Below are 17,451 nucleotides of genomic sequence, written 5' to 3' on the forward strand. Positions count from 1 at the left end.
GACCAAGCCAACCAAACCACTCCTCAGACCACTTCTCAGTAGGAGCAGTAGGCCAATCTTCCATGTTTATTCTGGGACAGTAGCCACTTTGTCTTTGGGATAAGTACTCGACAAGCTCCTCGGCATTCTTCACCAATTCGGTACAATCTTCGTTTGCCAAATTGTGGAGGTCATAATACGGATCCTGCTCCTGCTCAATATCGGACAGCCGCTCAAGAACATGGCCCGCCCACATACCCTCTTTTAGAACCCTTGACCTACGAATTGCGTCCGAGTTGATTATGTCCACACATTCCTGAAGCTCTGACAGAAGTTCCACAACTTCCCATCTCCTGTCATACCTGGATGCAGCGATCCACTCCCAGTGCTCTTTATGACTGCATTGCCCGAGAAATTCCTTCACTCTATCCAATACATGGGCAAGGCGCTCCAAGGCCGCAGATAGGGGTGGGATTGAGAAAGGTGGCCCGGCATTGATGATCTGCCCCCACAAGCGGCAGTACAGGGCATGTTGATTGCATACCAGAAACAGTAGCCTGCATAGACGAGGATACGCTTTGGCATTTGGCGCAAGCTCAGAAATCGCATCGATCGACCTCAGTATGTCCTCCATAGCTCCCTGAAACCCAGGCTTTGACTTGGGTGAAGGGGGGAGGGGGTGTGCAGATATATGTAGCGCTGTTCATCTTCTTGAGCTCCACCCAAGTTGGCAAAAAATGAGCCAAGTCAACAGGGAGTCAATAAAGAATAGTTTGTTGTAATATTTATTATCGCTTAAAGAATATTTTGAATTTTTATTGCGTACTGTTATATAATATCAGGTATTATTATAACTATAACAAATCATATCTCAAATCCATAGAACTAGTCTTCTTCTCTCTCGGCTTTTTTGTTTCTCTCTCTTCTTTTGATCATCAAGCTTCGACATGAAAGCTGACTTTGTCCTCCATAGAGTTTGGCTTTGGGGCTGGGTTGGGTGAAGGGGGGAGGGGGTGTGCAGGTATACGTAGCGGCGTTCATCTTCTTGAGCTTCACCCAATGGCAAGGAAGGTGCATATCAAGGTTTGCAGCGCTCGTGGCTTGATGCCGAGAGATGGATGCGGATCAGCAAGTCCTTACTGTATGGTGAGTTTCGACGGGCAGCAGGTCAAGACCCAAGTACGACACAGGACTCTGAATCCGGAATGGAACGAGACCCTGGATCTCAACGTTGAGGGGGATGCATTGCAGCGAAGCCATGTTCGTGTCTCTGTTCTGAATTACACGAATCGGCGTCCTCTGGGGAAAATCAAGATAGAGGGTAGTGAGGTTCCGCATTGTTCATCTGAGCCTTCCGATTCCGAGCAGCGAAAGTACCGGCTGAAGACCGGCTTGAGCTGCGTCGCGATCAAGGAGAGAGGTTCGTTGACACTCAAGCTATGGTGGAGCGGCCCTGTTGACCATCATGAACATCCTTCACGTCGGGTCCGAATCCCTGCACCACAAATTGACAGCGTCAAGCATGAAGCTGAACTCGATAACATCATGATGAACATAAATCAGACTGCAAGTGCTGTCGAAGTCCATAAGGAACAGTGCTTGCTGTTGTGTTTGGTTTGCAAGGACAGCGTTGAAATGGTGAGAGGGTATGCAGGCAGTAGTGAGCTCTTCTTAAGGAGGCTAAGACAATTCATCAGGAAAGCAAACGGGGTGATTCGAGAGTGTTCCAAGCTTGAGGAGCATTGGGAGTGGCTTGCGGTTGTGAAATACGACAGGGAATTGGAAATCGAGGAGATCGTGGAGGAACTTCATTTCATGTGTGGGCTCATTGACGAAAGTCCTATTCAGGCTCACCTGCCAGAAATCCATGCAGTAGCCCAGCTCGACAAAGCTGCACTGGAAAAACAGGCACTAGATGGGAAATTTAAAAGTCACTATGCTAAATACATACTAGAGAGAGTAAATTCTTCAGAGCTGCCCGAGTTGAACTCGGAGAATGTGAATGTTCATTTCGGGGAAATGCTCGGTAGAGGAAGCTATGGTGTTGTTCGTAAAGGAACGTGGCATCAAAGGCTAGTTGCAGTCAAGGAGTTCAGGGAGTCTAATCTTTCATCACGAGAACTGCGCGCAGTATCACGTATACAGGCTGCTCCTCACATTGTTCAAACCATCGGCTACTACAAGGTTGACGAAAGCTGTACCCACTTGGTCATGGAGGTAATGAGGATGGATCTAAAAGAGTATGCCAGCAAGAACAAAGGGCTCACGCACTTGCAACTGGTCGAGATGCTGCTCCAGATTACCAAGGGCCTCAACTTCCTGCATGGGAAAAACATTGTGCACAGAGACCTCAAGCCAGAAAACGTTCTAATCGATTTCACTGATGAGGACGAAGAGCAGCTTGTCCTGAAACTCGCCGATTTCGGTACTGCATACATCAACTTCAATACTGAACTTTCACATACAGCTCCAATAGGGACGCGTATTTTCATGGCCCCTGAGCTACAGAGTGAAGAAATTAAAAGAAATGGTGAGACCGTGTACTCAAGATCGGTGGACCTTTACAGCCTTGGAATGACATTCTCCCAGTTGGTCTTGTCGCAGCCTGCCATTGGGACGCCAACAGCAGAGCTGGAGGCTCTGATATGTCGATGTTCTTCTGAAGAGCCATCCGAAAGACCGGTTGTTGATGAGGTTCTGAAGTCATTACGTAACATTTTGCGCAACATTCTGTGCTGCAGTCTTGTCGGCGGAAGTGCTATATGAAACCTGCCATGCACAAAGCATATATGTGCATTTTTAAGTATGGTAGCAACCATGCAGATCTATGGATATTTTTTTTTTCAATTGCTATAATAGCAATTTAAATATGATTGTATTTATAATATTTTTGTTATTGGATATGTGGCATGACACATTAGACTGCAATGCACCCACAGCTTCCAAAAGTCGAGAAGTCATCTGACTCTCATGAAGAAGAAATCTGAATGCCGAAGTTACCACACTTTGGAAAGTAACTCGTGCATTCGTCAACCCAAATGGCATGACATAAAATATATAACAGCCCCACTCTGTAACAAATGTTGTCTTTGCTTGATCCTCAGGAGCCACCTAGATCTGGTTATATCCACTATAACCATCCATATCAATTCTGTGATATCATTGCAAATTTAGTAAGGTTTTTTTTCCTCATTTTTGCCTTTTTCTCATTTAATTTGTGATTTTCTGATTGTGACTTCTCTCTCCTTTCCTTTACACAAAATCAACTGTGTAATTTGCCCATCATTTCTCATGAGGTAATGGCACAAAGGCTTTTTTTGCTGGCTTCACCATGCTTCAAGTGTTGAGTATGTTGGTTTTGCAACAAACAATTGGATCATATGCTAGTTGCAATAAAGTATTAGCTTTATCAATTTCTCACACTCTTATAAATTTTTCAGATTTCAATGGTTTATTGTGCTTGAAAGTTTTCTTTCTAGGGCTTTTGCTTTTTGACTTGATTTTTATGATCATTATAGTGAGTTTGTTTTGGGGAGTGTGGATTATTACAACACAATATTTGTATATAAGTAAATAACTAATTTATACCAATTCCTCTCCAATGCAGGTACTAATGTGTGTGGTTTCTATTTTAGATTCTTTCTATGGCCATAAGTTTGCAAATCACTACATTACAGTCATGTAACCAAGTGTGTGTCATTCAAACTACTCCAAAAATCTCAATTACTAATTTTCTGAGCTCAAAATCTCAAATCATTTCGTTAATGCTAATACATTTTAAGCTGGTATGGTTTGAATTTTGAAGGTTAAGCATTAGAAATTTAGCAGTCACTATATTAAGTAAGGATAGTGAGATGATATACTTTATATATGAGGGGATACTATGTTTATATTGTTATGTATATACCTCCCACATTTACACTTTTGTGGCGTTTTATTTTCTTTACAGGAGAGAGTGTATATATATATATATACACTCTCTCCTGTAAAGAAAATAAAACGTCACAAATGTGTAAACTAGGAGCAAATAATTCCATATATAACTTAATAATACTTGTTTGCATACAACATCAAAATTAGAGACTATGTCATCTTCTTTTCTTCCCACACAACAAACTTGCATGTATGTGTTTCCACATAACTTTCCTCCATTGCAAATCACAAAGTTAGAGGAGGAAGGTGAAGAGAAAGATCTCACTATTATAGAGATTTATAAAAGTAGTGTTGAATTTTTAGAATGTTGAAAAAAAATTTTGCTAGTGCAAGATAACATATTGAATATAGTGTATGTTGTTGTAAATGGTGTGATGATTATATATAACATATATCCTTTGCATTAATTGCTCTTAAATATCTCTTACTTATTTTCATTCATTTCCTCTTTGTAGAACTACTAGCAAAACTACTGTCATGTATTTTAGACTATAATTTTCCATTGTATGGTGTAAGATGATGGACGAATGTGAGGTAGGTGAATCTGAGATGACAAGAGAGGATTATTCTTGTGATTAATGGATTTAATTGAAAATTATATTTGAAAAAAATATAAAATTTTGAAACTGATTTCAAATCAAAATCAAAATCTACATAAATTCATTGAGTCATGAAAAGAAACCATTTACATTAAAGACAAAATTAAAAGATAATATTTTAATTTCTTTTCAAATTTTAAAATTACATACAAATATTTTAAGTATCTATAAATTCTTAGGAATATTTTATTACCCTAGCTGTTCACTGAATGTGCTTTAAAAATGCCAAAACCAAATACGTTCTTAGGGAAATTATTCAGACTATGGAAAGAGTTCAAAAATAAGATAGTGACAAAAATTTTCATTCTACTTTAATCACTTAACCACACTTTCAACCACTTAAAAATGTCTCACTCATAACTTTCACAAATATTCATATCAATTTAGGGTGACTTCTATAATCTTATTAAACCTATAAAAATAGATTTAACTATTGTTATTTCAATTATTAATGTTAAAACTTTGGAAGGATGTATAACTACCTTAAATATGGCCTCAAATCAACTTTGATTTTATACTTGGTCCAAATATATAGCTTTTATATCACACACCAAAAATGTTATTCACATATCAAGTTTTTATATTAAAGATAAATCCATTTTCATTTGCCTCATTAGTAGTTTAAGACCATTTATATATATAAAACACTTTATTTTTTTCCTTTTAAATTAACTGAAAAAAGGTAATTGCTAACATTTCTAACTTGTTTATATATATATTCTTAACTAATTCTTTTGAAAAGGAAGAGATGCCAAGGTGTATGAATGAGAGGCTGTGCCGACAATAGAGAGGCGAGAGAGCAGCAGAACAAAAATCATTGGCAGGCTTGTCGCTAATATTGCAAAGTGGGACTTCAGCAGTCTCCAGGTGGTGGTAAATCCACCCAGTTGTGCCCAAACCTAATTTCTCAATAAACCTACAGAATTTGAGTAGTAAACGAGATCCTGGATTTCGACTTTGAGGGGGATGCATTGCAGCGACGCCATGTTGGTGTCTCTGTTCTGAATTACACGAATGGGGGTTCTCTGGGGAAAATCAAGATAGAGGGTAGTGACGTTCCACATTGTTCAGCTCGGCCCGAGCAGCGAGAGTACCCGCTGAAGATCAGCTTGGGCTGCATCGCGATCATGGAGAGAGGTTCGTTGACACTCAAGCTATGGTGGAGCGGCCCTGTTGACCATCATGAACATCCTTCACCTCAGGTCCGAATCCCTGCACCACAAATTGACAGCGTCAAGCATGAAGCTGAACTCGATAACATCATGATGAACATAAATCAGACTGCAAGTGCTGTCGAAGTTCATAAGGAACAGTGCTTGCTGTTGTGTTTGGTTTGCAAGGACAGCGTTGAAATGGTGAGAGGGTATGCAGGCAGTAGTGAGCTCTTCTTAAGGAGGCTAAGACAATTCATCAGGAAAGCAAACGGGGTGATTCGAGAGTGTTCCGTGCTTGAGGAGCATTGGGAGTGGCTTGCGGTTGTGAAATACAACAGGGAATTGGAAGTCAAGGAGATTGTGGAGGAACTTCATTTCATGTGCAGCAAAAGTTTTATTCAGGCTTTCTTGCCAGATATGCAAGCAGCAGCCCAGCTCGACAAAGCTGCACTGGAAAAACAGGCATGAGATGGGAAATTTAGAAGTCACTATGCTAAATACATACTAGAGAGAGTAAATTCTTCAGAGCTGCCCGAGTTGAACTCGGAGGACGTGAGTGTTCATTTCGGGGAATTGCTCCATAGAGGAAGCTATGGTGTTGTTCGTAAAGGAACGTGGCATCAAAGGCTAGTTGCAGTCAAGGAGTTCAAGGAGTCTCAAGATCTTCCATCACAAGAACTGCCCGCAGTATCAAGTATACAAGCTGCTCCTCACATTGTTCAAACCATCGGCTACTACAAGGTTGACGAAAGCTGTACCCACTTGGTCATGGAGGTAATGAGGATGAATCTAAAAGAGTATGCCAGCAAGAACAAAGAGCTCACGCTCTTGCAACTGGTCGAGATCCTGCTCCAGATTACCAAGGGCCTCGACTTCCTGCATGGGAAAAACATTGTGCATAGAGACCTCAAGCCAGAAAACGTTCTAATCGATTTCACTGATGAGGACGAAGAGCAGCTTGTCCTGAAACTCACTGATTTCGGTACTGCATACATCAACTTCAATATTGAACAATCACATACAGCTCCAGTAGGGACGAGGTTTTTCAGGCCCCCGAGCTGCTGAGTGAAGAAAGTAGAAGAAATGGTGAGAGCATGTACTCAAGATTGGTGGACCTTTACAGCCTTGGATCTCCCAGTTGGTCTTGTCGCAGCCTGCCATCAGGATGCCAACAGTAGAGCTGGAGGCTCTGATATGTTGATGTTCTTCGGAAGAGCCATCCGAAAGACCAGTTGTTGATGAGGTTCTGAAGTCATTACGTAACATTCTGTGCAACATTCTGCGCTGCAGTCTTGTTGGCGGAAGTGCTATATGAAACCTGCCATACACAAAGCATACATGGGCATTTAAAAGTATGGTGGCAACCATGCAGATCTATGGATTTATTTATTTATTTCTATTATAAATTGCTATAATAGCAATTTAAATATGATTGTGTGAGTGCATGGAATATGGAAAGGGAATACAGAAATGTGCATATCAATTAGCCCAAAAACCCTGGCTTATATACAGGAGCAAGTGGTCCGGATTGAAACCAATCCGACGGCTACCAAAATCCCACTACGCTAATATTAGTATACGGCATCGTAGCCGTACACTTGGCCCTCACATCATCCTCTCCTCTCGGAATAATGGAAGACCATCAGGGTTCTCTTGTAGATGGGCCGGGATCTGGAGGAACATTAGGAGGAGGCATCGGTGGATCTGTAGGTGGCATTAGCTGCTCTTGATCCCTTTGTATGAAGCATTTTAGCCGCTGCACATGCACAATCTCTGGAGGATTGGTCTGCTGAACGTCATGCTAAACCTCATAAACTTGTGGTCCAACTTGCCGCAACACCCGATACGGTCCTTTTCACTGCGCAAGAAGTCCCTTAGATAAACCATGTACCGTAAGATGAGGAAAACGGACTAACACCAAATCATCCACTTTGTACTCCGCAGGTGGACGATGATGACAGTTGTAGCGTCGTTGTTGTCCTACTTGTACGTGGCATAAATGTTCGGCAGACTCTGCTCGGACTAGTGGAAGAATGCTCGTCAAATACTGATCCCACGACCTAGAATCGGCAGCTCGCGGCAATCGCGAAGGTAAACCTAGCTCTGTTGGTAATATTAGATCATGACCATATAAAAGTTTATATGGTGAAGCACCAATAGAACTTTGCACCCCCGTGACATATGCATACCGAAGAGACGGCAAATAACCATCCCAATCCGAATGCTGAAAGTTCACATACTTCGCAATCATCCCTTTGAATGTCCGAACGAGCCGCTCCACCAGACCGTCTGATTGTGGATGATAAGCACTCGTGAAAGTGTGGCGTATCCCCAACCGAGACGTCAAAACATGAAATGCCTCAGCCATAAATGCAGGACCATTATCCGAAAGAATCCGCTCTGGACAAGAATGCTGGAACACCACTCGATTTAGGAGGAAGTAGCCAACAGCAGTTGCAGAGGCGCTAGCAAGAGCACCAACTTCCACCCAACGAGTCAAGTAGTCAGAAGCAATAATAACATACTCATTGCCAGTAGTCGACCGTGGAAAAGGTCCCATAAGATTAAACGCCACCAACTCAAACGGACGGGAAACCGCAATTGACTCCAACCGTCCTTCCGTAGCACGAGGGAGATTATTATGAGCTTGGCACCAAACGCAGCTACGCACATACCAGATAACATCATGTCGCATCTTCGGCCAGTAAAAAGACCTGCGCAACTTCTTGGTTACATGACGGTGTCCCATATGCCCACCTAGAACAGGAGAATCATGGTAGGCATGGAGAAACCGCGGAATAAAGACAAAAGGCACCACCAGCCGTAAATGATCCTCAGGATCCGTCCCCACAAAATAAAGAAGGCCATCTTCAAGGCGATATTGAGAATGTAAATGCCGGAAAGGCAAGTCATCAGCAAGTGATGTAGGATTCTCAAACCCATTTCGAAGCCTTTGAATCCATGGCTCAATCTTTTGAGCCTCGCGAACATCATCAAGAGAAGGTAGATCCTGCTTTGCGCCTTGTGGACACTGAACGTCAAGGACAGCAACCGCCGACGGCACAGAATCCTCGTCTAGAAAATCTACAGATGCTAGAACAACAGGCTCGTCAGAAACATGAGAAGTGAGTGAAGAAGGAAGAGGAGCTCGAGAAAGGGCATCAGCATCAGCCATAGAACTCCCTGGGCGATGAACAACATCAAAATCATATATCTGAAGCTTCAAAGCTGTCGCGCATGTGACTTCGGGTATCGAAAGTTACCTGTCGGCTAGTCCTTACGGACACTCTTACCTTACTGCCACGATGGCAGGAGGTTGGTATTGCTGGACCCGTTATCAGTCTCCGCCTAAGCTAGTTGAGAAACTGGTCCTCGCGTGTGCACTTGACCAGATGAGCATAAGGACGGAATTCCTACGTGCTATTTGTCAAGCATACTTGACCTGGTTAGAGAAACTCATTCGTTGACTTGCACTTGCTAGTGTTGGGAACCCCCGCGATGTTGAGATTGGTCCCTCAATATCGCTAGATGATAGCTTACCGTGTCTGCCAAACACCCTCGCTATCATGCCCTTTGTGTTAGTCTCATTTCGGTCCCAAATGCTATTTATGGAAAGTGTCCAGATTTGCTCATTTTGCATATCTATGGAATGTAGAGATCGGCCTGAACACAATGGTGTTCGTCCCGTGTCCAAATTCACATTCTAGCGCCATTCCATATTTAGTAAGTTTCGAGCTTGTCCCAGAGACTAACTCCTGATACTAAGGGAGGCTTGGGGTGAAAGCCCAAAGCATGTGTTCCTCAAGGGGGGGGGGGGGGGGGCTGTGGGGGGTTCCAAATGTATAGTAGGGATAGTGGGTAGGTCGGGCATGGCCGACCAACCTGAGGCATAGTCTAGCTCCCGCTTGCGTGCCTGTCCTTGTTCTGCGTCCGGCTTGGGTCTAAGCCCAAGTTCCATTCCATGCTAGCTGGTGGAGTACCCATGTCCTCGCGTTAGGCCACCGGTATGCCGAAATAGCGCCAGACTCCGTTTGGCTCCGTTTTGCGTGCTGGTCCTGGCATTGGGATGCTGGTTACTCTAGGACTGTTCTAAGTCGCTCCGGGTTCCTGTCCCTTCGCTCCTTGGGCTGTATGCTTAGGAGTTGCTCCGTGGGTCGGTTCCGTCACTCCTTGGCTCCACGCTTGGGAGTTTGGCACCGTTCCTTTGTTCAGTGGCCCAAGGCCCTGAACCTCGGGTTCCTATGGACACGTGGCATGGACACGTGGCATGTGACATGTGGCATCTGTCACGTGGCACAAAGAGGGTTAGGTTCCGCTTCGTGGTGTTATCCTATGGTAAATCACCATAGGATAAAGGGTAAAAACCACGTGCGCTACAAAAGCCCACCGAGCAGTACGACTAACCAGGTTCTTCCGCTTCAATAATGAAGTAACAGTAGTATGGTCACCTTCAAGTAACATCTGAGAACCATGTAGATATGCATGAAGTTTCTCGAAACCCCAAACTGCTGCTAAACACTCCTTCTCCGTCGTGGAGTAGTTCATCTCTGCTGGTTGTAATGTACGGCTTATATACGCAATAGGATGGTGTTGACCAGGCACACTCGAGCTCTCTTGCATACACACACCTCCAAGACCAATGTCAGAAGCATCCATGCGCAAAATAAAAGGTCGAGTGTAGTCAGGATATGCCAAAACCGGAGGAGTCGTCAATAGCATTTTGAGATCCCCGAACGCCTGCTCACAATCCGAAGACCAGATGAAAGATGATGTTGATGACTTCAACAATGCTCACAATTGTGCAGTGCGATCAGAAAGATGATCCACAAAACGACCGAGATACTACACCTTGCCCAAGAAGCGCTGCACATCATTCACACATTTCGGAGTAGGGAACTTTAGAACAGCCACAAGTTTGTCAGGATCAACTTGCAAACCCTCACGAGAAATACGGTACCCAAGATAAGTTGTATCCTTGGACCCAAACGCGCACTTTGACCTCTTCAACTTTAAACCAATATCGCGTAGCCGATCCAACACTTTACAAACATCACGAACGTGCTCCTCCCACGTCCCCTCCGAGTGAATCAAGACATCATCAATGAAGTCGGCAGTCACCTCTGGCATATCACAAAGAACCTCGTCCATCATCCGTTGGAAAGTTGCTGGAGCGTTGTTCAAACCAAACGGCATCACCAAGAACTTGTACAAACCAAACGGTGTACGAAAAGCAGTCTTAGGAATATCTTTTGCGGCCATTGGTACTTGCCAGTACCCAGAAGCAAGTGTGAGACACAAAATCCCTAGGCCCCAAAGTGGAGACGGAAGGGCGCCATGTGGTAGTGGCCGAAGCGAGAGCCAAACGAGCGTAACACGTTTGGACCAAAAGCTCCAACTTGAAAAGTCAAGAGCGGGAGTGGAACTCCCAACGAAGTGCTCGAGGAACGTGCACGAAGCGAGAAAAAAGCGAGGCTCCAAAAAGGGACCCAAAAGGACCAACACATGACACGTGGAAGTGTCCGAGATGGACTCGAGTTGGAGTCCGAAGTGGAGTCCGAGATGGACCCGAGTTGGAGTCCGAAGTGGAGTCCGAGATGGACCCGAGTTGGAGTCCGAAGTGGAGTCCGAGGTGGACCCGAGTTGGAGTCCGAAGTGGAGTCCGAGATGGACCGAGACGGAGTCCGATATGGAGTCTGAGATGGACCCAAGAAGGAGTCCGAGATGGAGTCCGAGATGGACCCGAGATGGAGTCCGAGAAGGAGTCCGAGATGGACCGAGACGGAGTCCGATATGGAGTCCGAGATAGACCCGAGATGGGGTCCAAGATGGAGTCCGAGATGGACCGAGACGGAGTCCGATATGGAGTCCGAGATGGACCCGAGATGGGGTCCGAGATGGAGTCCGAGATGGACCCGAGATGGAGTCCAAGATGGAGTCCGAGATGGAACCGAGACCGAGACCGAGACCGAGGCCGAGACCGAGACCGAGACCGAGACCGAGTCCGAAACCAGGACCGAGTCCAAGTCCGAGTCCGAGTTCGAGCCCGAGTCCGAGTCCGAATACTAATACAGGCAGTTGGGTGAAAGCCCAAAGCGATCGTCCCCCAGGGGGGGGGGGGCTGCGGGGGGTTCCAAAAGTATAGTAGGGAGAGTGTGGGGGTTGGAGCCCAGTGGAGCCAGTTGGGCCAGGAAGGGCCAGTTTGGTCCAGGAAGGCCATACCCAGTGTTGGGTGATGAGCTGGCCACTGGGAAGTCCAAGACTAGAGTGAATACGGACCGACAAGCGGGGTAGCTTGGTAAAGTGTTCAAGAGCCGGCTCTAGTTCCCCCGGGAGATCGACTGGCCGATGCTCCCAGTCCAAGTGTGGGTGGCACTACCTACTTGGATACCTGGTGTGGCTCAACGGAACCCGCTCTAAGCCCATGGCTAGAGCACCCAAGGGCAGAAGGCGAGGAGAGTACCCAGGTGGCTCGCGTAAGGCCACGATGTTCCGAAATGTTGTCCCAAAGGCCCAGACTATGGAAAGGAAGAGGAGCAGTCCTCTGGGGTAGTGACCAAGGACACAGTCGTGTGGTGAGGAAGTCCCAGAGGACCGTGGGACTTAGTGGTCGGGCCTGTGGGTCTCGATTGAGTGGCAGTGTTGGCAAACATTGCCAGGGGCAGAAAGGGACTTAGTGGGGACTGACAGAGGGATGTTGGGGAAGGCTATTCCCCTTGTCGGTGGGCATCCTAAGGATGCTAAGGAGTGGATCTGAGATGACCACTCACGGATGGTTTGCATAGTCTTGGAGAGCCAAGACTGTGATGCAAGTGGTATTGGACTACCAGTGTGGCAAAGGTGATTGGGCATGGCCTTAGCGTAACGGGCTGCTATGTCGGTGGTACCTTTGAGTGTCGGTCATGGGATCGAATACGTGGAGCACTTGGACCAAGTGCAAATGTTGAGTGGCATGGATGCCATTCTCGGGGCTAGCAAGTCCCAAGTCCTGGATTGGACTTATGGAGGTTGTGAATGAAACTCCTCCAAGTGGTTAGAGGTGTGGTTAAGTGACTAAAGTAGAATGGAAAATTTAGTCACTTACAATTTGGTATCGGAGCTGTTCCTTAGTTCGACTTTTATTGGTGCTCAAGTATATCACCACTGGTGTTGGCAACGGAAGGTCCGAGAAGTGGGCCTATCCTTGAGGAGTAGCAGGTTGGGAAGACATGGCTCTCCATTACAGTTCATGTGTGAACTTGTAAACAAGATGGTGGATAGAAAAGGGGCCAATAATGGAACGACTTTGGGATCTTGGGAACAATGCAAGGTTTTCCTCATTGAGTTGAGGAGGTGATCCGGATGAGCGTTTGACTCAGCAAGCGGGCCAATTTAGTTGTGGTAAACAACTAAAGTTGGGATCACAGGAAAGATAAAGACTCCAAAGCAATAAGGGAGTCACAAGATTATCCTCATATAGCTGAGGTTGGTGCTCATGAATGTGAGACCAGAAGTAATGACCGTGGGAGGTCAAATACGGAAGAGGACTCAAGTCCTTGAAATGGTAGCCGGGGCTACCTGTAATAAATGCTGGAACAACCCAAGGAGTTGGAGGGTGTACTTAGAGATGAGTTGGTATTCTCATCACATGGACAAGTAGTCCTAAGGGGTAGAGGTTGCCCCAGAGAACAAAAACAAGTGTCAGAGTAACACTTGTGAAAATAGTCCTTCTGAGTAGGACAGGAATGCAGAAAGTGTATTCCAGTGAGCTAGTGCCTCACAAGTGGGACCTTACGGGTCTGTGGATGAACCAAGTCCAAAACTGCTGGATGACTCAAGTAGAGTCAAGGAAAGGTCCTAAAAGGACTGATTGGAGCATTTGGACTGAGGTGTGTTGTACCCCATGAAGGATGGGGGGGGGGGGGATCATAGGATCCAAGGATGAGAACAGAGGGTATCTCATCGATGGCAAAATGTGCCATGCTAAAGTTATGGGAAAGGTGTTCCCAGAAGAAAACAACTTTGACACAAAGTTGTGTGTGACCTCTATGGTGCAGTGCTAACGGATGGTTGGCCTGAGAAAGAGCGGTGTTGGTCTTGGCAAAGACTTAAACACGAAGGGGAAGTGTCATAGAGGTAGGCTCGTGGAACCGATGGTGTGGAGACACCAAATGTGCCAAGGTGTGATACCTTGAGGCTATGTTGGTGGGTTCATGAGAACCCCTTGCCAAAGGAATCCTAATGGAAATGGGAATGGCATAGCCTAAGTTGCAGAGCATGCAGTTGGAGTGTGGTGACCCAGATAATGATGGAGGTGTGAAAGCACTAAACAATGAGTTGTAAGACTTGACAACTATGAGGCAACTAAGCAAGAGGTGCAAAATAACTGGTTGAACGGGTAGAAGGTAGCTACCCAAGACGGGGGATATACCCTTACGGGGGATAAGTTACTTGTGTTGCGATATAGTAAGTCAATGTCATAAAAGGAAATACTCATTGTCAAGAAAGCCATCATTGGGACACCCGAACACTCTAGAACATCAGAAAGTGGTGTTTGATGTCGCGAGGGCAATGGATAAAGCCCAAGGGACTAATTCCCTAGCGAATGATGGATAGAAGGTGCTATCCAAATGTCCAAGGTTGCGGAGACAAGAGAGGACTGTCTACCCGAGTTGGACAAAGCCAAGAATGGAATTTTGGCAAGGCTAGTGATGGGCATGTAAAGGCCCATAAACAACAATGTAATCCCAGTGTGTGGGATTATAAGGTGAGCATACCCGGATTGAGGAACCACTCCCTGGGCTATTGGGTAGGTTCATCCCTAAGTATACTTGCTAAGGCATGATAGAAAGTGCAAAGCTATCCTCCTGGTCTGGAGGAGAATAACCAAAGGAAACATATGGGGCCAAAAGGCAAGTAGTATTGGGATGGAACTGAACCATAGAAATCGAAAGGCATAACCAAGGTTGGTTATGCCAGCTGGGAGTGGAGAATCAAGTGGGGGCTCGAGGGTGTTGCCGCTAGCAACCGTGATGCCATGGAGAGTCTAAATATGGAATTGTCCATGTTAGACTATGTGGCAATTGGAAAGCTTGCAAAAAGGGAGGCCTTAGCAAGCTAAGGGACAGAGTTCCTTCAAGGTTCCCAAAGACGATTCTAGGTAGCTTAGTACCTAGAAAGGCCAAGTGTAAATGGTTCATAGAATGCGCGAAATCAGAGTGGCGCAGCAGAAGCGTGGTCTTGAAGCTTGCCATGAGGCAAGGCTATCAAGGTTAGGGAAGTAGTTCCCGAGTGTTCAAAGAGAAGGCTTTGAACGAAAGTCGAGGATCAAGGGCTTTCACGCTTGTGCATGAACCATATTACAGTGGCCGGATGACTTGCTAAGTGAGGTTGGCAAGTCGGGGGGAACGAATACCCTAGTTGAAGGAGCCAACTTCAAAGGGGTGGCCTATGGGGCCGAGCATGGAGGAGTCCATGCATGATCACAGGCTTGTCAAGTGAGAGGACTTGGCAGTGCGAAGGAACTAGGTTCCTAAGCTGTGATCTGTAGCGCGCTTTAAATATAAGTTGGTGCACCGGCGTGGGGAGTCACGCCAGGCATCCGGTGTGATGCCATCCGTATATGCATATACGGAGGTTGGGTTCGAGTCCCGACCCTCTAGTGCTTGGGTTCGAGTCCCAAATCACTAGGGCGTGGTGATGGTTTGGAATATGAGGACACTCATATTTCGGTGGTCATGGACTCTCAGTGTGGAGACTGGTTTGGGCACACCGCCAAGCGAGGGATGCCTCAGAGTTGTGATGCACGGTTAGATTGCTTAGTGTGAAAGCTCGGCATATCTAACTTGAATGCTTTGGTGCAAGTGGCACCAAGGACGTGGTGAGTGAGATGGGGACACCTAATCTCAGTTGCTATGGGCCCTTGGCCGGAAGGGCTGGCTTGGGCGCACCGCCAAGTGTGGGGGATGCCCCCGGGGTCGTAGTTAACAAGTTAAAGGTCTGGAAGACCTAGTACCTATTGGCAAACCTGTTAAGGTGCCGAGGTGAGATAACTAGGTGATCTTGTGGCTAAATAAAGACAAGGTCCTTGTTTGGGTTAAGGAATAAGGTTCCTAGTTCAAAGTGTTGATTTGAACTATTGATGATGGTGTGGCTTGGTCAAGGTGACCAAGTGGGAAAAGCACCTTAGGGAAATGAGCTATGTCATTGCGATGGCATAGTGTGTCCAAGGAAAGTAGTCTCTAAAGAGACCCATGGGAGGGTCACAAAGTTGGGCCGTGGATAGAGCCCACAGCAGAAGATGCTAAAAGAGACTTACTAGGGGTGAACACCCTAGTCTTGGCAAAGCAGAGCCTTTGCTATGGAATCAAAAGAATACCTCAAGGAGGGAGGTAGAGATTCGATGTTGTTTGGTGCAACAATCAACGGATAGGAGCAAAAGATGAGTGGCCAAGATAGGGCCGTGGAATCCCTTGTAAGGAATCCAAGTGACAAAGTTAGGCGAGGAGCATTAATGTGTTGGACGCTAACAAATTGCGGGAAAGGAAGCGTGTTTCCAAGGATGGATTCCGAATTGCTCCGATTTGGCGAAAGTGGAAGCTCCAAGGGAGGGAGCGGTAAGGTAGCCAAATGATAGGGCCATGGACAGCCCTAGCACAAAGTATGATAAATGGAACTTAGTGCCCAAGGTGGCACGAAATAGAAGAGAGGATGATGGTGCCCTCAAGTAATGAGCTTCCTAGGATGGGGAAGTGGAGTTGCACAATCGGTGCAATGCAAGGTGTTGGAGACACTTAGGAAATTGACTTCCAAAAGTCAAAAAAGTAAAAGTTCCAAGGTGTAAACGTTCAATAGATGGAAATTGAGACTACTCGAGAAGGAGTAGTGGGATTGACTTAGAGAAGGGTCTCTAAGAGGTTTAGCGAGAACTAAACCAATAAAAGGAGAGAACCACTACATGTGGTCCAATCAGTCTCTAAGTTGGAGAGACTACCCTCCTTAGAGGATAGGCAAGGCATGGTGAACCTTCAATGTCAAACCATTGACGAATATGGAGAAGGCATGGTGAGCCTTCAATGTCAAACCATTGACGAATATGGAGAAGGCATGGTGAGCCTTCAATGTCAAACCATTGACAAATATTGGCTAGGTGCCAAGGATGGAAATGGTAACACATACGAGTGTTACTTTACAAAATGGTTTACCGTTCGATGAGGACATCGAACTTTGTCTATGGGTGGTGGAGTTGTGAGACACAAAATCCCTAGGCCCCAAAGTGGAGACGGAAGGGCGCCACGTGGTAGTGGCCGAAGCGAGAGCCAAACGAGCGTAACATGTTTGGACCAAAAGCTCCAACTTGAAAAGTCAAGAGCGGGAGTGGAACTCCCAACGAAGTGCTCGAGGAACGTGCACGAAGCGAGCAAAAAGCGAGGCTCCAAAAAGGGACCCAAAAGGACCAACACATGACACGTGGAAGTGTCCGAGATGGACTCGAGTTGGAGTCCGAAGTGGAGTCCGAGATGGACCCGAGTTGGAGTCCGAAGTGGAGTCCGAGATGGACCCGAGTTAGAGTCCGAAGTGGAGTCCGAGGTGGACCCGAGTTGGAGTCCGAAGTGGAGTCCGAGATGGACCGAGACGGAGTCCGATATGGAGTCCGAGATGGACCCGAGAAGGAGTCCGAGATGGAGTCCGAGATGGACCCGAGATGGAGTCCGAGATGGACCCGAGATGGAGTCCGAGATGGACCGAGACGGAGTCCGATATGGAGTCCGAGATGGACCCGAGATGGGGTCCGAGATGGAGTCCGAGAT

At 46.2% G+C, this 17,451-nt stretch overlaps 2 protein-coding genes across 2 annotated transcripts; both read left to right on the plus strand.

The window, feature by feature from the left end:
* The first annotated feature begins 1,007 nt into the window (after positions 1-1,007).
* Positions 1,008-2,745, plus strand: LOC112346675 (dual serine/threonine and tyrosine protein kinase-like). The gene has a single exon (XM_024676175.1). The coding sequence runs from the start codon at positions 1,039-1,041 to the stop codon at positions 2,743-2,745; it is 1,707 nt and encodes a 568-aa protein (XP_024531943.1). The 5' UTR covers positions 1,008-1,038.
* A 1,683-nt stretch (positions 2,746-4,428) lies between these two features.
* On the plus strand, positions 4,429-6,730 carry LOC112346676 (probable serine/threonine-protein kinase gdt4). The gene is made up of 3 exons (XM_024676176.1): positions 4,429-4,446; positions 5,489-6,127; positions 6,215-6,730. Exons 1-3 carry the CDS (start codon positions 4,429-4,431, stop codon positions 6,728-6,730), a joined length of 1,173 nt encoding a protein of 390 aa, XP_024531944.1.
* The last annotated feature ends 10,721 nt before the right edge of the window (positions 6,731-17,451 follow it).

The sequence above is a fragment of the Selaginella moellendorffii genome, unplaced genomic scaffold (assembly GCF_000143415.4).
Source record: "Selaginella moellendorffii unplaced genomic scaffold, v1.0 SELMOscaffold_16, whole genome shotgun sequence".
Classification (NCBI taxonomy): domain Eukaryota; kingdom Viridiplantae; phylum Streptophyta; class Lycopodiopsida; order Selaginellales; family Selaginellaceae; genus Selaginella; species Selaginella moellendorffii.